The 22,890-nt window shown below is 43.8% G+C and overlaps 1 protein-coding gene across 4 annotated transcripts in view; it reads left to right on the top strand.

Moving 5' to 3' along the window:
- SFXN1 (sideroflexin 1) overlaps window positions 1–21,338 on the top strand; it is a 62,373-nt gene extending 41,035 nt beyond the window's left edge. Inside the window, exons 4-13 of one of the 4 annotated variants that reach the window (XM_070377221.1) lie at window positions 775–873; window positions 2,332–2,407; window positions 2,977–3,062; window positions 4,288–4,415; window positions 7,531–7,580; window positions 8,030–8,118; window positions 14,113–14,134; window positions 15,052–15,101; window positions 15,508–15,555; window positions 18,913–21,338. In XM_070377221.1, the coding sequence (XP_070233322.1) occupies window positions 775–873; window positions 2,332–2,407; window positions 2,977–3,062; window positions 4,288–4,415; window positions 7,531–7,580; window positions 8,030–8,118; window positions 14,113–14,134; window positions 15,052–15,101; window positions 15,508–15,555; window positions 18,913–19,009 (745 nt within the window). In that variant the 3' untranslated portion in view covers window positions 19,010–21,338. Of the gene's footprint in view, window positions 1–774; window positions 874–2,331; window positions 2,408–2,976; window positions 3,063–4,287; window positions 4,416–7,530; window positions 7,581–8,015; window positions 8,150–14,112; window positions 14,135–15,051; window positions 15,102–15,507; window positions 15,556–18,912 lie in introns of those variants that run through there. The other 3 variants (XM_070377223.1, XM_070377222.1, XM_070377224.1) reach the window with 3 other exon arrangements.
- Window positions 21,339–22,890: the final 1,552 nt, after the last annotated feature.

Raw genomic sequence — 22,890 nt, 5'->3', positions numbered from 1 at the left:
GGTTGTTTTACCTTTTCCTTCTGTTGAATAGAACTCTCCTTGTTGCCCAAAAAGAGGTTGAATTTCTCCCTAAATCTTAGACTCAAAAGAAAATGAGAAAGAACGTTTAGAAAGCCTCTAAGCAGAGTCTCTTTGTAATCGATTCGTATAATATAGGTATAAGTATGTATGTAGGTGTAAACACCTAGGCTTATACGTGGAATGAGGGGGGATGAGAAATACTTAGCCTGCAGATAGCTTCTTTCTGTAAGAGAAGGGACCTGACGTTAATCACAGCAATTGAGTGCCTGCTCTTTGCTGGGCTCCCTTACAAGTTTAAGACAAGATTTAACTCCATCCTCACCTTAACCCAGCGATCCCATCCCCCAGGATCTAATGCCTGATGATCTGAGGTGGAACTAATGTAATAATAATAGAAATGACGTGTGCAATAAATGTAATGAGCCTGAATCATCCCAAAACCATCCCCCACTGCAGTCCGTAGAAAAATTGCCTTCCATGAAACCGTCCCTGGTACCATAAAGGTTAGGGACCACTGCCGTAGCCCTCTTAAGCTTGTTGCTATCCGTAGTTCATGAATGAGGAAACTGAGAATCAGAGAGGATAAAACCCTGCCCAGCTCCACTGGTCCTCAGCCTCTGACGCAGAGCATCCAGTCCTGGGCCCAGCGCTCTCCCTGCTCCAGCCCGTCTCCCGTCTGGTTCCCGGCGCTCACGTCGTCAGACGGCTAGATCCCAGGCGGCGGTGGGTGTGTGACGGACCTCTCTATTTCAGGACCACTCCAGCAGTGCTCTTCTGGCAGTGGATCAACCAGTCCTTCAATGCCGTGGTCAACTACACCAACAGAAGTGGAGATGCTCCCCTCACTGTCAAGTAAGACTGGAAGCGTTAACCAGCCTCTGCATTCCTCTGGCGTTCATTTGATCCAGTGCTGATGCCCTCCTGGTGAAAAAGTATATTTGTACAGATCGTTTATATGGTTCGGAATCTTAGGGAGCCTGTATCTCAGTAGTGTGTCTTTTCCTCCCTTTCTGCCTAAACACCAGTTTCCACAGCCTGCCTTCTCAGACATCATCCGTGCTGTTGGTGGCGCTGGTAGGAAGGCAGGGCTCCCGCACCGGGAGCACATCCCCTTCACCCCCACGGATCACACAGCAGGCAGCTCGGGGCAGGCCTTGTGGGTTACACAGATAGCAGCATCAGCAGTGGGGGTCTCTGCAGAAATGCAGGGGATTTTATATCTGATTTGTCTTTAAAATAGGATGTCTCTGGAGCCTGAAAGAAAGTGAATGGATTTAAAATTTTGCCTCCTGTGAAACAATGTTCAGGCAAGCTAAAGTGATTAGTTAACCAAAACTTTGAGCCTAACTGATATAACACTTCAAAGAATTTTTGGTTTTGTTTTAACTCTTAAATTGAGTTTGATCATCTGTATTCTTCTATTATCATCCTAGGGAACAAAGAATACTGAAATCTGCAACGCAGCAGTGCTGATCACACCTTCATTTCATCCAATTCTTGAATAAAAATTTATTTAAAAATAATAGAGAACTGCTTGGGCTTACTTGTATTTAGAGGATAAGATTTTTAGTATTTTTATACAGTAAGATGTCATTTTAAGAATGGCTGCACTGCATTTTTACTTTCAGTATATATAGCGATATTTTGAGAAGTATTTTTTATATAAGTCCATATGCTACAAACATTTAAGTTAATATGAATTTCCCCACATCTGTAGCTTCCTGCCCAGTCACAGCTTCCTTTCTTCCCCTCCCCGAGACATACATATTCTCCATGTCTACTTGTTTGGCGTGGTATTTAGGTTATATGTGAAGAATGCCATTTTTATATGGGTCTGCTTCCTTTTTGTATGAGTAGCTCTGCTGGCAGAGCTGAATATATCATTGATGAATCTTTTTTAAAATGTATTTTATTGAAGTATGGTTGATTTACAGTGTTGTTAGTTTCTACTATGCAACAAAGTGATTCAGTTAAAATGCACACTCTTTTTCACATTCGCTTCCACTGTAGTCTGTCACAGGGTGTCGACTGGAGTTCCCTGTGCTGTTCAGGAGGACATTGCTGTTTATCCATTCTATATACAGCGGTTTGCATCCGCTAAACCCAGCCCCCCACTGTGTTGCTCCCTCCCGTCTTCCGGCCTGGCAGCCACGAGGCTCTTCTCCTGAGCATGTTCCTGTCTCTTCAATGAGTTCATTTGTGTTATATTTTATGGAATCTCTATTCTTAATCTTCTTCATTTCTTCCCAAAATGTCAGACTTGAGTTTTCTGACATACACTCATTGTTTTTGTACCATTTTCCTTTTCAGTGAACTGGGAACAGCTTACGTTTCTGCAACAACAGGTGCTGTAGCAACAGCTCTAGGACTCAACGCATTAACCAAGGTATTCAGATTATTGTCTCCGTAGTAAAGCGTCTTAATTTGTTCTCACCTACCTGGCTCGAAGTCTGTCTGTTATTTCTCAAAATAGTTCAAGTCTGATGAATACTGTAGTCATCATTTTCAACTGTATTTTGTTTTTTTAAAAAGATTATATCATCACTAATAACATTTGCCAAGACACTAGTTTGTACCTGACACTGTGTATTAAGCGCTAAATGCTTCCCTACCACCCACACGGCCCATCAAGGCTGGGCGCTGGGCAGGGTGCCTTGGGGCACACCTCTGAAGAGTGGAGGAGTCAGCATCTAAACCCAAGACTTTGGGACTTCAAAACCCCTGCTCCATCATCCACATGCAGCCATCAAAATACGGATGTCCACCTGGTCCTAGGATGCCCAGGCTGGCAATATAAAAATAACCTCTAGGAAACAAGTTTTGAGCACACTTTTGGCCTGCGTTTCTATACAAGTAGGACTCTGTGTTGGTAGTGGTTTTTGAGAAGAAATAAGTATTTGCATTCAGTACTGTAGAAAAAATAAGATCTTGCTTTTGGAATTATCTTTTCTGCAGCATGTCTCTCCGCTCATAGGACGTTTTGTTCCCTTCGCTGCGGTAGCTGCGGCTAATTGCATTAATATTCCGTTAATGAGACAAAGGTAAGGTTAACATGCCCTCCTAGAGAGGACTTTTGCTTGACAGTAGGATCTCTTCTAATAAATTGCTTTGTTGAAACTTTAACAACTTTTGTTTTAATATTTGCAGATGAAATTATGTGAGATTTGCTTTCATATAATCTGGTAACAGGGTGAGGATGGGTCCATTGATGAAACAGGGTCAGCTCTGAGTTGCTGATTATTAAAGTGGACTGATGAGCATATGGGATTTGGACTAGTCTTTCTACTTCTGTATGATACAAAGTTTAAAAAAATAGATCTCAGACTTATGTCTGTGCCTGGAAAGCTTATTCTATAAAATAGGTTCTTCCCCCACCCAGATTTTCTTTTAGGGTTTAAGATAAGATTAATCTATATCTTTGGAAGTATTTTCTAGTACTGGCAAAAATTAAAGGAGAAGGAAGAATGAAAAAAAAAAAAAGCATTTTGGAGTGGATAACGAAAAACAGGGTAACAGAGGAGCGATAAATATAGCACTAGTGACCGTAGTTAAATATTCAGTAGTGCCTCTTCTTGTGGCTGCTCTGTCAGTATCGTTAGCTTACTTAATGATGCTGTGAGTTGTATCTCTCTATTTTCCTTTTTTTAGAAATTCAGGCAAGGCTTCATTGTTAGGGCATATTCTGGAGAAAAGACATAAAGAGACCAAAAAAGGCAGCTCCCACTTTTGAAGAGCCTGGAGCAAAAGCAGGGGGCTGGGGCAGGCCCCTGCGCACGCAACCTAAGGACTGGGCAAAATGCCTCAGCCGCCGTCCTGCAGGACCCCTGGACACACCCCTGCCCTCACCACTATAAGGAACAAGCTGGCCCCCAACCGAGGGAGCAAGCAAGCCCCCAGCCAGCCAGCAAGCTAGAAAAGGAAGCTGTTACTTGTTTTCGCTCTCCACTGCTGCAGCAGGAGCCCCAGTTAAGCCTTGCCTGAATTTCTTTAAGTTACCCTTTTCATCCTTTGAGTTCTATTGTTATTCAAAATGCTACCTTTTTTTTCTTTTTTACAAAGTTTGCTAGTGTTGTTTCCTTTTTGTGTCTATCCCACAAGGATTAAGCTTGTTCATGGCATTTAAAAATAAGGCTTATTAGGGCCAAAAATGACCCTGGAGTGCATTTTTGGATTAAGTAGGGACTTGATCTTTCACAGCCTAAGTACTGTTTCCAGCTGTTCCATGAACCGTCTGTGTATGAACTTTGCATGTGTCTTGCTCTCCAGGGAACTCAAAGTTGGCATTCCTGTCACAGATGAGAACGGGAACCGCCTGGGCGAGTCGGCAAACGCTGCCAAACAAGCCATCACGCAAGTGGTTGTCTCCAGGATCCTGATGGCAGCCCCTGGCATGGGTGAGGAGAACCTTGGCATCTGTTCATGTACTTGGCAGGTCTCGCTTGAACAAGCGTTGGTGTGCCAGTGAGCACCAACCATGAAGGATCCCTCCCTGAGGCGGCCTCTGGTGGTGGAGGCAGAAAACTGACCAAATAAGTCAGATATGTAATCTGTGGGATGGTTATAAGGGCTCAGGGGATACAGAGTGTGGGGATCTTGGAGTAGACGTTTTATCAAACACAAGTCCGTGTGTGCAGTGAGGCCAAACGACAGAGTTTGGAGAAGAGGAAGATCTATTGCAGGGCTGTGCAAGGGCAACGTGGCTCATGCCCCCCCAAAAAACCCCAAAGCATTTAAAAACAAAGCATTCTTAAAGGCCACACGATGGGGAGGGGGTGCCGCGGGGTGATTGGCTCATGCACAGTTCTCTGATTGGTTGATGGTAAGGTAACAAGGAGCTTAACAGCACAAGTCCTTGGGCACCGGACAGTCTGGGGCTATGTGCTCATGATCGTCCTGAGATACTGTTATCTGGGTGCTTCAGAGAGGAGCTGCAGCAGAGGATGTGGGGGATGGGGTCTGTCCCAGGAAGACCCCAGAGGTCCTGCTTGGTGACAGGAGTAGATGGGGCAGATAAGGGGGAGAGTGGTTCCAGGGATGCATCTTCTGGGGCAGATGGAACAGCAAGAGATGGCTGAGGAATGCCTGGTGGCTTGGAAGCATCACAGGGCTGCGTGGGGAGAAAGAAAAGGGCAGGAACAGTAGACAGGGGAGCCGGGCTGACGTGGGCAGAGCGTGGATGGCTCTGCAGGCATTTGGAGCCCTGGCTTTAGTCCAAGGGGTGGGAGGCCATGCAGGGTTTTGAGCAGGGCAGTAGTAATAATAACCCAATTCGGGCTTTAACTGCATGACTCTGGGTGCCATGTTGAGAGTCAGCTGAAGAGGAACCAAGACTGGTGATAGGAGACGGGTCAGGATGGTGGTGGACCAGGGCAGTTCACAGTACGGGTGGTGAGGATCGGAAGAGAAAGAATTGGGTCTTAGTCAATCTTGACAAGAAACTTCTAACAGTTCGTGAATAAGAATAACTTATACTGAGGATTTATTTGTATCAATTGGAAACCATTGGAACACAAACCAAGTTGGGTTAATTCCAACAACTGTGAATAAGATGGCTGCCAGTATGGACTCAGTTTTGTCCGTTAGACTTGGACTCAGCATGATGAAATGCAGAGAATCTCTGTTGTAACTTAGCTCCTCTGAGAATCTCTCATCTACTCCTAAAGCTTCTTCAGCTACACTCAGACCAGGACTCTTAAGAAGGTTCTCAGAAACCAGAGGGCCCGAGAGTACGGTACTCTTTAAAGAAAAAAGGAAACAGAAATGAGTATCTTCGATTTCCTTGTCTAAATTGAGTGCAAACAGCCCTTGGCTATTTACTAAGCTCTCAAAGAAGCACACTTACTTGAGTGCTGTTAGGGTTTCCCAGTGATGTGTTTTTGATTGTTGTCTTTGAATTCCTTTTGTCACTGAGAACGCTCATCAGCATTCCTCACAAGTAGGAGTGAGCAAACAAGTTAAAGAAAGAAAACTTTCTTCCTTTCCAACTACTGGCACTCCAGCTAATTGGTTATCTGATTAAAAAGCAGAGACGTTACTTTGCGGACAAAGGTCCATCTAGTCAAAGCTATGGTTTTTCCAGTAGTCATTTATCGATTTGAGAGTTGGACCATAAAGAAAGCTGAGCACTAAAGAATTGATGCTTTTGAACTGTGATGTGGAAAAGACTCTTCAGAGTCCCTTGGACAGCAAGGAGATCCAACCAGTCCATCCTAAAGGAAATCAGTCCCGAATATTCATTGGAAGAACTGATGCTGAAGCTGAAACTCCAATACTTTGGTCATCTGATGTGAAGAGCTGACTCATTGGAAAAGACTCTGATTCTGGGAAAGATTGAGGGCAGGAGGAGAAGGGGACGACAGAGGATGAGATGGTTGGATGGCATCACTGAGTCAATGGACATGAGTTTGAGCAAGCTCCGAGATAGAGTGAAATACAGGGAAACCTGGTGTGCTGCAGTCCATGGGGTCGTAGAGTTGGACACGACTGAAAGACTGAACTGAACTGAACTGATTAACCACCGTTAAGTGATTTAACAAAGACATCCTCGTGCGACAGCAGTGTGCATGCACTGTAGGGGTGGGTGAACTGAGGAAACCACAGTCATGAAATGCAGGCCGAGAGTCCCCTGAGTCAGGGACCAGCACGTTGTCACTGACCTGCAAGGAGCTGGGGAGGCTGCCCTGGTACGCCTGCTGAGCCCAGGTCTCCAGATTTTATGAGACCAAGCTGGCCACTGCAGCTTCTACCCTGGGTAGGCTTTTGGTTTTGCTCTCTCCCATTTTGAAATACAAGGCTCCTCTTTGGAGTTCAGGCATCCCAACAGCTTTGTTTCCAGTGGCTTGGTTATCTGAAACAGTAGTCCTGGGAGAAGAGACAGTCTTCCTATCCCAGCAACATCTCTAAAGGTGATTGACATATTGGAATAGCTGTGACAGTTTAGTCTGATGGATAGTTGAGCCTGAATCATGAGTAAATGAACTGTGCTCTCTGATGGTTACGTGCATCATTGCAGCTTATCGTCCGGGCTAGTTTGGTACAGTTATCCCATTATATAGATGAGGAAAGCAGAAAACCAAGGCTCAGAGCAGGGAGGTAACGTTTTCTGGATCACCCAGCTAACAAGTGGTCTGTGTGACTCAAGGCAGGAATTTTTATACTGTACTCCACAGGGATGGACACCCGGGGAAGCCTGCATTTGTATCATTGGTACAGAAGGGGAAAGTTCCTGATGCTTGCATTGTTGCATATTTAATGTTAAAGTTCTCATCAAAATCATAAAATTTTCTAGCGGGCATAGAGCATTGTGTTATTTTTCAAAACTTTAACAAATAGAAACAGTGGGAGTTTTTTTAATGCTAAGATATTTTAAAGAATATTGCAATGGCTTTTACTCTGCCAGTGTGAAACTCGTCTGCAAGTAATATAAGCCTCGTGAAATTGTTGAGAAAAAAAAAGTGAGCTGAAAATAGACATTATCCAAGATTTAAGCGGGTCTATCTTTACTTCCAGCCATCCCTCCATTTATCATGAATACTCTGGAAAAGAAAGCCTTTCTCAAGGTAAGTCCCAGTTCTGTTTATCCTTGTCTCAATCCTTACAATTTGTCTTCAGACTTCAAGCTATACAGACTGTTTCCCACGTGGATAGGGAGTAAAGAATTTGAAGGCCAGTGGCAATTGGACACTTGATGAAATATTTTATTTCTAATGAGAAATATTTGAAAAAGCTCTCATAAGTCTCTCATTTGTTGACTGCTGCCCACTCCTCTTGAGCGGCCATAACCCAAGTACAGGCTTATCTTAGTTATCAGTCAGATCCCTAGCTAAGTAATAATGAAGGGAGAGTATGAATTTGGAATAATTTGTTTGTAAGTCTGTGTACATACTATCTGAAAGGAAAGAATAATTGGGAGTAGCAGCTTCACAGAATACTGAATTAGTGCCTAGATGGATTTTTCTGTGGTAATCATCTCTAATAATCCATTAATCTATCAGCCGCCTCCCCTCAGGGTCTGAAGATATTCCAGGATGAAACTGTAACTGAGAAACCTCCTTGCATTGTCTGCATTCTTGTGGTTTCCAGGATTCAAAAGCAGTTGTATGTATGCTTCACCTTAGCTTTCCAGTTTCCTGTAACAGGTAGGGAAGAGACGGATGGGGTAGCTCCTCTGGTTCCTGCTGTGCTTGGAATCTGACACCGTTGCTCCTTCGGGAGGAAGGGCTCCAGCTCCTGGCTGGGGGAGCAGGCGTGTTGTAAACACTGCAGCTGTCTCAGGGTGAACCGTCACAGTGAGGGAACACTACCAGACTTTGAAAGAAGGACATGGTTCATAGGCCTGATGCTTTCTGAATGATTTCTGTGATTAGGAAAATTCTAAATGTCCGACAGGTTCATTAACCTGTATTCACCCTATGGGCTCCAGAGGGGAAAATTAAGGCCAACATCAAATACTTTCAATACAATTACATTCTCAGACGATAAGCCAAGAAAGTATGCTTTGAAAAGTCAATAGTATTGAGTGCCTCATTTGACTGGCATGTTGGATGTACCAATCACGTGTGAGAGTCAAAAAGAGGGCCCTCTCCTCCGCAGCCCGCTCATTCTCTCCTGGGAGCTTCGGGTACATGAGCAAATTATATTCTCGGAGCTTCTTCCTCTAGCAGTCTCGCACGTCGATGTGAATAGTGGGATGGGGTGTTGCAGTGTCTCTGTAGTGATCGAGCTGTTCTCCTCCGAGCATCCCGGGCGGTCCACAGACCCCTGGACCACCCCCAGGAGGCAGCATTCTCACATGCCTGCTGAGTCTCTATCCATCTGGTGGATTTCTACAGTCTTAAGTGTAAGATTAAACAAAAATATAAAACAGTTTCATTGATTTAACCAGTAAAGCTATTAGTGAAGACCAAAATGTAAAGGTGACCTCATTTGACATCTTACCTACTTTGATAAGCTCTTACTTGAGGATTCATGAAAAGGCTTTGCTGAAGTCTCTTTCCTCTGCAGAATTTAGAAACGATGAATTCTTTAAAGCTGCTCAGGGATTAGTGTGTGTGCTGGAACAGGGACTAGATCTTGAAGCTACCATATTATGTAAACAGATGAACTCTTTAAAGCTGCCAAGGAATTGGTGTATGTACTAGAACGCTGACTAGATCTGGAAACTACTAAATTATGTAAACATCTAAAACTCACCAACTTTGATGTCTCATTTATTTTCGGATAATCTAAATAAAAAAAAATTTGATGTTCCTTTCTCTATCTATCCCTGCTTTCCTTATGGGAAGTGGTTTAGGCTCTGAAGGAGAGAACCTGTCAAATGAACTTAGAGAGGGGCCATCAGCCTTATCCTCCAGGATGCTGGGAGGAAGTGGAACATCCAGTGGCTCCTTGACTTTACAGATATGGAATTGATTCACTGTGTTCTTCACTGCTAGCTCTTGATCTGATAAGACATTAGGATTATAGTCCTTCTGCAAGGGCATACGTTGACCCAGGCAACCTTTGGATTTTCCTGATTGTTAATTTCTTAAGGTATTGGCATGCCAACTTCAGGGGCAACAGAGAATAAAAAAAAAATAATAATAAATCCAACCTCCCCCTCCTGCAGACTTTAAGCAAAATCAGACTTTTAAAGCAAGATCAGATTTCCGAGTGGATACAAGGCTTGGAGACAGTCACCTCATCCTGTTGTCTGACATAAAAGTAAACTTCTGCAGGAAAGGAATACTAAGTGTGAGTCATTCCACCAATAGTATATGATTGTCGTGAATCAGCACCTGTGAATGCAGTGGGGAGACCACCTTCAGTGGCAGTATCCCCACCATCAAAGCTTTCCCAGTCCTTTCTCTCGGCCTCCCCAACACCACCCAGCACCCAGTTAGCAGAGGGGTGTCAGCAGCCCAACTCCGCAGCGAGGCTCCAAATCTGGCCATTTGCCACTGCTGCTGGGACATTACTCCCTGGGCGTCTCACTCCTGGCTGTGGGTATTGAGCACACGTGGGTGCTAATGTGGGCCTGGGATTCCAGAAATTCTCTGAGAGAGTCTGCATGCAGACCTACGTTCATGCTGAAGTTAGGTCACCAGAGAAAGCAGTGATGTGAACTTGGCCTTTTCTTCTGCTAACTGTCATGGCCTTGAACTCCTGGGGTCTCGGTGTCATTGGGAAAGTTGCTGCCGTTACTCTAATATCTCAGCAACAGACACTGGCCAGGAGACAGAGTTGGGCATATTGCATCATTTTCCTGCTGGGACAGACAGAAACTGCTTCAGATACAGCCTGGTGTTTTCTTCCATGAAGCAACCAGCAAATTGTTGCTGGTTAACCAGTTAGCCACTACTTCCACATGGCCCTAGGGTTTTTCACACGAAAAATGAGTAACTATTGTGTTTTCATCCCTTGTCCTTCCTCCCTGGTTTGTGGTTTTCGGCTTTGCTTGGAACTGCACCCTTCAACAATAATTTGGAGGTGTGCCACCTTGCTTCCCCTCTGCTTGCCCCACTTCCCCCCTGAAGGGCCTCACACAGGGCCAGAGGAGGCTGCTGGCATCAGAAGCCAGGTGGCAGGGCGGGGAGGCGGTCAGAGCAGCTCATGGATCCGTCCAAGGGCCTCACTAGCTGTCAAGGGTCTGGCTGCTGCTAAACTGATTCAGACCTCCTTGGAGGATGATGTTTTGAAAAAGCTATGGTTAAATGTTGAGCTCCTCAGACGTACATCCCACCCCTACATTCAGGGTTGTTGTTACATCAGAATATTGCATTTTTGCCCACGTGGCAAGGACTGTAGGACTTCACCGATAGTATGGCCATTGTGGAAGCGGAGGTGGAGGCAGCTTATATTTGTATCCATACATTTCCATCTGCAAAGCACGTTCACACACTATTTTGAAAGGGAGGCTTTTCTGAGCCCTGTTTACAAAGGCCCAGAGATCATTTCTTCAGCTGTGCATCAGGTCTGTGTGGGCGGCCACGTCTGCCTGGGTCAGTCGGCCCTCTGTTCCCACAGCTCCAGCAGCCAGATGTGCCTCCCTGCAAGGATGTGCTTCTCGGGGCTTTCACCTTGGATGTGACCAAACTGCTCTGCAAACATGAAAGGAATTGAATGTTCTTGGCTTTTTTAACCCGTGAGCTTGGGGAGCATTCGGCATGACTCATCCTTCCCCCCACGCCCTGTCTTTTTCCAAACGGAGTGCTAGCAAAAAGCATCAGCTGTGGGCAGGTGACTCACTGAAATCTTTGCAGTAAACCAGAAGTTCACTGCTTAAAAGCTGGTGCTTCACCCAACAGTGTTCTTGAAGAATCGCTCCTGTGGCCTCTTTACCTGGCTGGCACTTTTCATTGAGAACAAAGTTGACATGAATTGGGTCAGATAAGAGCTCCTCATTCCTGAAGTTCTTGTTCATTTATATTTTCTTTAAGAAAGGTGGACGGCTCTGTCTACTCAGTAGACTTTAAGGATTGTCTGCTGATGGAGTGTGACGACAGCATTTATTTGTTCACTCGTTTGATGCAGCAGCCCTTTGGTGAACGCCTACTGCACGCCAAGCAGTGTGCTGGGTGCCATTATCTTAGAAATAGGGCTTGGGCCGTGCTCTCAGAACCACATGGGGTGGTGGCAGGGAGGGCACAGGACATGGTCCAGTGCATGGTGAGTAAGAGTGTGGGGCATGGTGGGAGCATAGGGGAGTTCTCCCCCAGCTGCCGCAGGTGAGCGGAGACCCCTGAAGATGGCTGGCCGGGGGCACAGGCACTGCAGAAGCACAGAAAGGGCACAGAGGTGGGAGGCCTGTGTATGGTCAGGTTGCCTGGGATGTGGGCCATGTGTAGGGAATTGGTGGCATACACACATACACATATCAACTCCCAGTGGTTCATAGAATCTAAGTGTAAAAGTCTACAATTGTCACGCTTCTAGGAGAAAATAGAACATCTTTGAGATCTGGAGTTAAGCAAAGATTTCTTAGACTTAACACCAAAAGCACAGTCCATAAAAGAAAAAAATGGACAAATTGGGCTTCCTCAAAATGTTAAAATTCTGTGTTTTGAACACTATAAAGAGAATGAAAAGACAGGGAACAGACTGGAGAAAATTTATGCAAAGTATGTGTCTGATAAAAGACTTGTATCCAAAAGATACACTTATTCAGGAAAACAACTCAGTGTTTTTTTTAAAGGGCGAAAGGTTTGAACAGATATTTCACCAAGTATACATAGAAATCAAATAATATCACATATAAAGATGCTCAGTATCTTTAGTCATTGGGGAAATTCAGTTTAAAAACCACATTAGCTACCTTTAAACACCTATTGGAATGGCTACAATTGACAAGACTGACCATAATAAGCGTTGGGCCATAGTAAGGATGTAGCTAGCGGACCTGAAACTCTCATTCCCTACCGGTAGGAATGGAAAAGGAGCCAAAGACTTTGTTGTTCTTGTTGTTCATTCTCTAAGTTACGTCCAACCCTTCGCAGCTCCAGGGATTGCAGCACACCAAGCTTCCCTATCCTTCACTCTCTCCTGGAGCTTGCTCAAACTCATGTCCATTGAGTCAGTGATGCCATCCAAGCATCTCATCCTCTGCCATCCTCTTCTCCTCCTGCTCTCAATCTTTCCCAGCATCAGAGTCTTTTCCAGTGAGTCGGCTCTTCTCATCAGGTGGCCAAATTATTGGAACTTCAGCTTCAGCATCAGTCCAATGAATATTCAAGGTTGATTTCTGATAAGATTGACTGGTTTGATCTCCTTGGAATCCAAGGGACTCTGAAGACTCTTTGGAGAATAGTTTGGCAGTTTAAGTTAAACATATCCTTACCCTGCAATCCAGCCATTACACTCCTAAGTATTTACCTAGAAGAAATGAAAATGTATGTCCATAAAAGGCAGGTATTTAAAGCAGCTTTATATGCAATAGCCCCAAACTGGAAACAGTCCAAATGTTCATAAACAGGAAAATGGATTATCAAATTCCATTCACACAATGGAGTACCTAACCCAGCAATAAAAAGCCCCGAACCACGCATATATACAACAGCATGAGTAAATCTCAAAATAATTATACAAAAGAATAGATACTGTATATAAAATCCTAGAAATCATAAACTAGTATATAATGACAGAAAGTAGATCAGAGGTGGCCAGGGAATGGGTATAGTAGGGTTTAGGAAAGATGGTGGAACGGCCAAGGGCACAAGAAACAAAACAAGGATGATAACTACTAATATTTAATGACCTTGATTGTGACAATGGCCTCACAGCTGAATACTTGTGTCAAGACTTCTGCATGGTGAGTATGTGCAATTTGTATTTCATATACAGTATGAAGTAAAGAGTAAAGATCATTGGAAACAGAAAGAATTTACTCATACTAACTTTTTGAGCTTTTACTTCATTAGATATGTATCTTTTTAAACTTGTGATTACTGTCTGTAATTCATTTAAAATATCCTGTTTCCACAATTCTATGCTATGTCTCTCCCTCAAGTTCTGTGATTATTTAGGGGAAAACCCAAACATCCTCAGCTCACTTTTAAAATCTCAGACCAAGTTCTGTTTGAAGTAGGGGTGAATGAGGCGGGAGGGGGTGCTGGAAAGGAGTTGGGAGCAGAGATGACATACAGGTTGAGCTTCATGAGAGAGATCAGAATTGTCCGGAATCCTTGCGGTTACTGAGAACCCTTCCAACAAAACCCTCTGCACGAGCCTCCATCAGCCTTTGGTTTGTGCACACCCATTGTTGAGATTACACACGCCTATTCAAGAGTCCACTTGAGAAGAAGAGGCTGCTCTCATGGGCTCTTGTGGGTCAATCTTCCAGCAAGATGTTATTCAGTTCTTAGCTTGCCTTCCCATCATCAAGTCTGTGCTCCCAGACTGATGATACATGACTGGGAAAGAAGGAAGACGATTTACCATCTCCTTATGAAAATCATGCAGCATCATTCGGAGCCAGCTGCCCCTGATGCAGTATTTCCTTCTCCTGCCATCCCTTGAGGGGCGGGGCCCATCTACGCGAGCTCTGTGGGCCTGTCTCTGCTTGCTGACATCTCTCCCTTTCTCTCCCTTAACCCACGGGATGTACCTTTTCGCCAGAGGAGCCTTCTCAGAGACCAGGGTACGCCTCTCACACAAGCCCCCTTGGGATCCTGATCTTTTAATTAACCACTTGTGTTGACTCTGGCTGATTTCATTACAACTAGTTGGCAACTTGGTGGCAGCTCTTTCAGTGGCCTTACTTACATAATCTATATATCTCGTTGCTCTTTATATTGCATATTATGCGCTTATAAAAATTCCCTTTTGAAAGCTAAAAATCTAATAGCACATACCCTCCAAAAGACCAACCAACTCATTCATTTCCATTAACGAAAAAGTGGCAGTCAAGAATTTGTTATGCTAGCAATTATTCTAACCATACTGACAGCAACTAAAACCAAGGCAGGAGAGGTGCAGGGTTGGGGGCAGGAGCAGGGCAGCGACGCCTTTGGGTTTCTGAACATTCCAGGCACAGCGCTAGGTGCTTGATAAATGTTATCTGGCGTATCTTCGTGCACATGTTTTTAGGAACCTGTTGGGATCTACATTCTGCAGAAAAGGAACCAGAGCTTGGGCTGGGTGGACTCTGCCTCCCTTTGCCCACAGTGGGGGTGAACTGGAAGGACAGAGATTTGAATACAGGTTTGTTAGTTTTCTGGCTTTGGAACCACACTCCTCCCCAGCCAGGAGACAAATGATAGTCAAGCGATAACACTTTCTCTAGTTCCCATTTACGAGCAGGCATCTCTCTGATTCTAAGTGCAAGGGAGGAATATGAGAAGCCGCCTGACCCTTGCATGTGCATTGTGGCCAGATCTCCGAGGGCTGCAGGAAGTCAGGACTAACGAGCCGTTGCAGTGATACCCCCACACCTCGCTAATCGCATCCCAGCTGCATCTTGTAACGTGGCCATGCTCCTTCCAATTAACCAGCAGAGAAAACTGTCTCTGAGAGCCTGTATAAAAAGTATTCAAAATAGTTTATTTCTTTACCCAGAGGTTCCCATGGATGAGTGCACCTGTTCAAGTTGGAATAGTTGGCTTTTGGTGAGTAGAATTACTTCAGTGTCATTCTTTCCTTTTTTAAGATTAATATACAGCATATGAAAGTGAGGGCTAATATGGGACATGCATTTTGAAAAATGAGACCATCTCAGAACATCTGGTCCCAGTCATTAGCTAGAAAGAAACTGCCTTTAGAGAAACCTGCAACATTTGGAGCTACTTGTGTGATTCTTTTTAAAACTCCTTTTATCTGTTTGATTTTTTCCCTTTTTAAAATTATTTTGGCAGCCCTTAGTAGTAAAATTACACAAACAGGACATATTTTTGAGTTGGCAGTATAATACCAAAAAGAAAGAAAGGGGATTGTTATCAAAGTAGAATAGAAAAAGTCTGAAAAGTAGACCATTTTTAAAAGTGCTCTGATGTGTCTTTTTCATTTTTCTTTAAGCTTGGTGTTTGCTACGCCTCTGTGCTGTGCTCTGTTTCCGCAGAAAAGGTATGTATTTGTTACTCTTCAGAATGATCATGCGTTTTAACCTAAAAACAAGTTGCAGACACAGGTTCATTTCACTAGGAGGAAAGTTGAGTCTCAAAAAGATAAGGAAGCAGAGTCTCTAAAAGGAAGAGAGAGGCAGAAATTAAATGCACATCTATTTAATATCAAAACTCTCTTTGCCCAGCTCTTCGCTACTTGCTATGATTACATTTGAAAATGCTTTATTCTTGTGTAAGACCCAGGTTAACTCTGGTGCCAGTTTGCTCTTGTAAAAGTTTAAATATGATCCACTGATGTCCTGTCCATTGGCAAAGGCATCTATAAGGCAGAAATATTAGAATTTAAGTTCCAGCCCCAGGGAGAGCAACTGTATGTACTTAACTTTGGTTGGTATATTGGCTTTCCTTCTTCCTACTTGAGTTTTTTTTCCTTTTTTCCTTAAAAGCCTTATTGTGCATATATCTTTCATCACAAGTTGCCCTTGAATCCTGCCTTTGATGTAAGAACAGGATTAACCGGCATTAAATAGGCATAGATCTGAGGCTTCAGCCTTTTTCTGTCTAATGCCCAGGTGCAGAGGGGCAGTGCTGTGCTTCGTTGCTGGGATTCTGCTTCCAGTCCTGCCTTTGTCTTGTCCTTCATGGGCCGACAGGCCCCGCACAGATGGCCTTTAACACCCGAGGCTTTCCAGTGGCTTTGGGACGCGGCAGTCTCTTCTAGAACTGACTTCATCAGGTCCCCCATCTGATGAGACATCCGTCTTTTATCTGGTCTTTTGCTTGTCTCTGACCCCCACTGTTGTTAGCTGGGGACTTAAATTTCAAGGAGAGGGAACCTTTATCACCTTGACGCCCATAGTTAAGCCCCGCTTGGAGAGGGCAGGAGCTTCAGAACCTGTTGTGAAGCCCAGTACAGATGAATTTCCTGAAGAGGAGCACTGTTTAATTGGGCGAACCCCAGAATCTCAGGGCTTCGGGTAAGGAAGGTTTGTTTCCTTAGTCTGCGGTACTGGAATATCAGTGTTCAGCACTTGGCCTTACACTCTGTGACTTAGGAGCATGGCGTTTGGGTTGAGAAGGATCTAACTTCAAATCTCAGCTGCACCTCTGGTTTCCTTATCTGTAAAATTAAGATAATACTTAACTTTCCAAGGTTTTATAAGGGTTAAAAATGCATAATGTCTGACCCAAAAATTAAGCACTAAGTCATAGCCATTATCATTGCCATTAGCAACATTATTTTAAAATTACCCAAGGTCTCCCTATATAGAAGAAAAAAAACAGCCACTGTTTTTTCTATATTCATCATTTTTCTTTTTTTGCATTATGTCTATAAATCTATATCCTATCTTTTTACCTCTTAGTTTACCACATCTCAACTATGGTGGTGGTGGTTTACTCACTAAGTCCTGTTTAAATCTTGCTACCCCATGGACTGTAGTCTGCCAGGCTCCTCTGTCCATGGAATTCGCCAGGCAACACTGGAGTGTGTTGCCATTTCCTTCTCCAGGGGATCTTCCTCACCCAGGGATCTCCATTGCAGATGGATTCTTTACTGACTGAGCCACCAGGGAAGCCCACTCAAGTAAAGAATAATTCTTAAGAAACTAATTCCTAGTGTTACCAAACCCAAGTTCAGCAGCTTGCAGCTCAGAAGCCAGTAATTCAAGACACAGGTGTCAGTAGAAAGGAAAGATGCTTTACTCAGGGAGAAGGTGAACTCATGTCCAGAGACCAACTCCAAAGATTTTGCTCAGTTGTGACACTTTTTTTTTGTTTCATGTAATACCTTTTATTTAAAAAAAACAAAAACAAAAAACAACTTTTAATTTTTGTATTGGAGTGTAGCCAGTTAACAAAGTTGAGAGTTTCAGGTGAAGAGCAAAGGGACTCAGCCATACACATAGATGTATCCATTCTCTCCCAAACTCCCCTCCCATCCAGGCTGCCACATAACGTTGAGCAGAGTTCCCTATGCTATACAGTAAGACCTTGTTGGTTATCCATTTTAAATATAGCGGAGTGTACGTGTCCATCCCAAACTCTCTTAACTATCCCTTCTCCCCATCCATCCCCCCAGCAACTGTAGGTTTTTTCTCTAAGTCTGTGAGTCTGCTCCTGTTTTTTAAGCAAATTCATTTGTATCGTTTCTTTTTAGATTCCACATATAAGGGACGTCATACGATATTTCTCCTTCTCTGTCAATCATGACAGTTTTTAAAGGAAAAAAAAGGGGAGGGGAAAGAATCTCAACGAACCACCTACTGTGTCTTCAGATGTTGTCTTGCCCGAATGATCTGCCTGCAGATTGCTTGGCAGGGGGCAGAGTAGGGGGTGGGTGTTGGGGATAGAGAGCTCGTCATTTTTTTTAACTGCTTAATTCTTCATTCTTCTTTCTATCTAGGAAAAGAACAGGTTATTCAGGACAGCATAAATCAGGAGTTAGGTTAAATTGCCTGGTGATCTCATTACTATTAAGATTAGAGGGGAACAGAAATGGGCAAATAGGAAAGGGGCAAATGAGCTTTCCATAACAGAAAGTCAACAGTTTTGCTGGCCAGTTTTTCTTCATCCTCTTATATATTAAGTATGCATTCATAATGAAAAAATAAGCTTTAATACATGGACTTCCCTGGTGGCTCAGACGGTCAAGCGTCTGTCTACAATGTGGGAGACCTGGGTTCGATCCCTGGGTCAGGAAGATCCCCTGGAGAAGGAAATGGCAATCCACTCCAGTACTATTGCCTGGAAAATCCCATAGACAGAGGAGCCTGGTAGGCTACAGTCCATGGGGTCGCAAAGAGTCGGACACGACTGAGCAACTTAAAACATTCAGGTACATTTTTTACATGCACAAAGCAAAGACTTACAGTGGTCCTTCTCAGTAGTGTGACTACAAGAGATGTTTTTTCTCATATATTTTCATATTTTCTAAAAGTTCAGAATATATATCATTATACAGTGGACAGAAGCACATTAATGCAAGTGAATTTTTAGTGCTAAAAATTCCACTGAATGCATGTGTCTTTTTCTCATGAATTGTGAACATTTATGTTATTTCCCTTAGGAAGTGTCCTGACCACAGATTACTTTCCGATACATCAGGGTCTGAGAGTGTGATTACCATACCTCCTTGCCAGCGATAAGTGGTTTTTAAAGCTTTCAGTAAGATGAGAGATCAAAAGGGATCTGATGGTCCCTTTCTTTCTTATTTAGTGATAGTTTCCTGAGACATGAAGCATTTTTCAGACAGGGCTTTTACACCAGTCGGGGTGAACGGGGGTCCTTGCTTTCCTCTCCTCAGGTTCGAATTTCCACCGTCTGTGGGATGACCCTGTCATTTTCTCCCTTCTCCCAGTTCCATGTCTGTGACAAGCTTGGAGGCTGAGCTGCAAGCCAGGATCCGAGAGACCTACCCTGAATTACGGCGTGTGTACTTTAACAAGGGGTTATAAAGCAGGTTAAGAAGCATCTTCAGAGGAGCCTGCCTGCCGCGAGCCTGGTGTACCCAAGTTGGAGAGGAATAACCTGGGCGGCTGGGTTCTCTCAGTGAAGAAACCTTTTAAAGACCCATAGAAGCCTTTAGAGTCCAGCTGCTACTTACGCCACAGCCCCTGGGGGTGGTCCAGGTGCCTCACCTGCCAGCCCCCGCCCCTTACATTTGAATCATGCTATGATTTACAGACACCCTTCCTGTAGCTTTTATAGTCACTGTTTTTTCAAAGACAATGTCCTAACTCACACCCAGAGTTTTCCAGAGCATTGCTAGGCATAGAGTTAGATGTTCAGTATATTGATTGTCAGTCAGTGAAAAGGAAATCATACTGAAATTTTATCCCACCCTTGTTTCAAATCAAGGAGAGCTGAGTAGTGAGTTGAGAAAACACAAAAGCCCTGAGGCTAAACTGTAACAACAACAAAAAAAAAGACTCGTAAATATTAAGGACAGTTTGCTTTTCTGCCCAGGTTGGGCAGGAGGCAACTGAAGTAGAAGATGAATGTTTTGGATTTGTAGGATAAAAGCTCCTTCATAAACCTCCTGAAAGTCAAAGTAATAGACAAGTGTGATGCATGGAGGCTGCTGTCAATATCTGTAAGCTTTCCTATTGCTGGTGGCTTTCTTTGATTGAATTTTAAATTTACTCTGTTTTGTATTCTTATGAAGATATTAATCTTACCTTGCACTTGTTGACTTTATATTCAGTCATTTAAATCAACTAATTAAGTAACAGAAATGCACAAATGTCAAATTTGGGGAGTATATTCAAAACCAGCACTATATGACTGGGTTGAATCTGGCTTTTTTTTTTTAGAATCAAGAGAATGGTCTCATCTACCTACATCTCTTTTCTTGTCCTATCAGATTTCTTTGGCTTTCAGAAAGCTACAGAAAAACGATGTGTATGTGAATCATTGACTCAATGGATTTTACTTGAATGTTTGTATATTACATTCCACCCTGTTGGAAAATAACCAGCCCAGGGACCACTGTTTACATCACCTGTCTTGGTTTCACAAGTAACATATTCAATGTAACCGAGATTATGCTGTAATTTATAGAGGTTCAGAGGCATATGGGAGGTGGTTATTTCAGTAAGTGTAGACCACTCAGTACGATGTCTAATAGAGACCTGTAAGTGGAAACACACGTAGAAACTAGTTTGGGCAGGTTTTTGCTGACGATGTGAGCAGACTGAATTTCCTTATAAAGGCAGAACGGTGCGCCTCGTGTCTGTGCTTCTCTTTTCTCTGAAACGGTGAGTGGGCCTGAGGCTGGGCTACTCTGGGCCCTCCTGTGTGCTGCCAGAACCCTCTCACGGAGGTTTTCTGTCTTAAGCCATTTGAAGCAAAAGAGCTGTCCCGTGACATTCTGACCTTGGACATCTTTTGTTGCCATTTTTGCTTCTCTTTAAAAATTGGTAAAAGCTAGAAATTTGAGCCTGAGCTCCAAGAGGTGCTTACAGGGCACTTTTAACAAGAAACTGAGGCAGCTCGAAGGGCTTCCCCAGCGGCTTAGATGGCAAAGAGTCTGCCTGCAATGCAGGAGGCTTGGGCTTGATCCCTGGGTCGGGAAGATCCCCTGGAGAAGGCAATGGCAACCCGCTCCAGTACTCTTGCCTGGAGAATCCCATGGACAGAGGAGCCTGGCGGGCTGCAGTGCATGGAGTCGCACAGAATCAGACACGACTGAGTGACTAACACTTTCACATTCAAGGCCCTGAAGCCTCCACCCCCCACCCCCCGCCCCCACTAACCTCAGAATTCTTAGCCCTGGATAACTGGCAGCTCCACGTTAGTCTTAACCTTCATTGGAAATTGAATGACTGGTTGGAAGATTGGCAAACTAACCAAACGTTTAATGCACACCAGGATGAGACTGCCAGAGCCTCATGACAGAAGGGACCATGAGCCTGGAGATGTGTCTTTTAAAGTGTTATCTGCTGATTTTTGATGCTTTTATAGAGAAATACGAACTGTAGAGTTGAATCATGGTTTATCAAAAGGAACAAAATGAACCAAGGTTGGCAGTCTTTGCTGATCTCTTAGGAATACCTTTTCTGGAGAAAAGTTCACATGAAGTGCAATAAGCTTGTAAAGGTAAATAGTTATTAATATTTTGGGTAACATAACGAATTATAAGTATGAGCTGACTGGCAGCTTTTATTTCAGTATTAGCACAGTGTCTAGCCAGTGTTGGAGTCCACGTATTATTTCATTTCAACCGGATGAAATGTTAAATAAACTCAGAATGAAAATAAACCCTCTCTTTTATTTGTATGTAAAGGACGAAGCAGTTTTTATGTTATAGTCAACGGTACCTTTCATTCAGACTTCATACTGGGTACTGCCAGTAACTCCTTATTAATCAGGTAATACATTTCTAGTTTTGGCTACCAGTTTTCCACTTTCTTGAACCCCACAGAGGCACCCAGCACCCGCCATGAGCCCCACAGTGTAAATTCCAGGAACATGCATTATGACACAGGGGGATGAGATTCTGCCTTTGGCCTTGGTGACTAACACCCTTGCACGTGATGCTGAGGTCACCTGGCTTTTGTATTGTTCGTCAGATCCTAACATGGAACTCGCGTTTGCCATAGTTCACAGAGAAAATATACATCTAACCCAGGATCTGGGGAGTGCCTTTTAACAGACGTGATAAAGAACTGAGCGTTTTACCCTCCTTGGTCACATCTCTGCACCTGTTTTACTACTGGAACTCTGTTCGTCACTTAAATCATGGAGATATATTCGAGATATAGTTTAGGAGTCAGATATAGCCAGTACAATCTCGATCGTACCTACTGTTAAAATACATGTATTCGGGCTGCTGACATTCTTTGTGACCTTCAGTTTTATTGATTTGGATCGTTTGGACAGAATAATTAGATCTGCCTCATAAAGCTGTTGTAAACAGGATAACTCCAGTACAGAGCTTCACTTATTGCCCGGCACGCTCAATGGATTGTTCATCATATATTTGTTTAAAAACACTGGATGTGCATTCAAAATGCCAGTGTATCAATATACTGGTAAGATTTCAGAATCCCAGCAACTTCCCCAGAGACAACCCACAACCTCACTAAAAATAGCAGATTAAAATGGTCACAGGGAGACACTTGAATCCATGCTTTTTAAGTCCCTAACACAGGTTTGCCTAAATGAGACAGAGGTAGGGAAAGTTTCTGCACACAGATGAGAAAGCCGGGGTTTCGATAGTACAAGCTCAAGACCTTTCCCGGTCGCTTGAAAACTATAGTGGCAGCCAAGGTCTGACACCCAAAGCTACAATTGGAATGCTCTAATAAAATTAGTTTTTCAGAATTCGTGTATTCTCATGCATTCAGAATTTCACTGAAAGCCAAAGAAAAGGTTATGTTTGGTAGCAATGATACAAGGATCACTTAAACTCTAGATATTCAAAGTGTGGTCCCAGCAACATCCAGGTTTGTTAGAAACGCAAGTTCTTGGGCCTCAGCGTCTGCAGAAACAGAAGCCCCAAGATTCCTGCACACGTCACAGCTGGAGAAGGTCTGCCGTGCCACATCCCCGCTGCTCCCAAAGACCCAAGTTTCCCTCGGTCAGTTTCAGGTCGACTTCAGATACTCTGAATGTGTGTATCCACCCCTCACCAGACTCCAAGGAAGCTTGCAGCCTCAACGCTGACAGTCTTAGGGACACGATCAACACACTTGCACTTTCTGCTTTGTCCACGGCTACAGCGCCGTCCCCTGAAATGCGTGGCCCCAGCCAACCTGTGATTATCCGGCTCATCCTAGAATTCGGGTTCTTTCCAGGAATCTGAAGAAGGGTCCTCACATGTCCAATTTCCAGT

Source organism: Bos mutus, chromosome 10 (genome assembly GCF_027580195.1).
Source record: "Bos mutus isolate GX-2022 chromosome 10, NWIPB_WYAK_1.1, whole genome shotgun sequence".
In the NCBI taxonomy this organism is placed as follows: Eukaryota; Metazoa; Chordata; class Mammalia; order Artiodactyla; family Bovidae; genus Bos; species Bos mutus.
The sequence above is the reverse complement of the archived record's forward strand: the minus strand, read 5'-3'. Positions and strand labels throughout refer to the sequence as shown.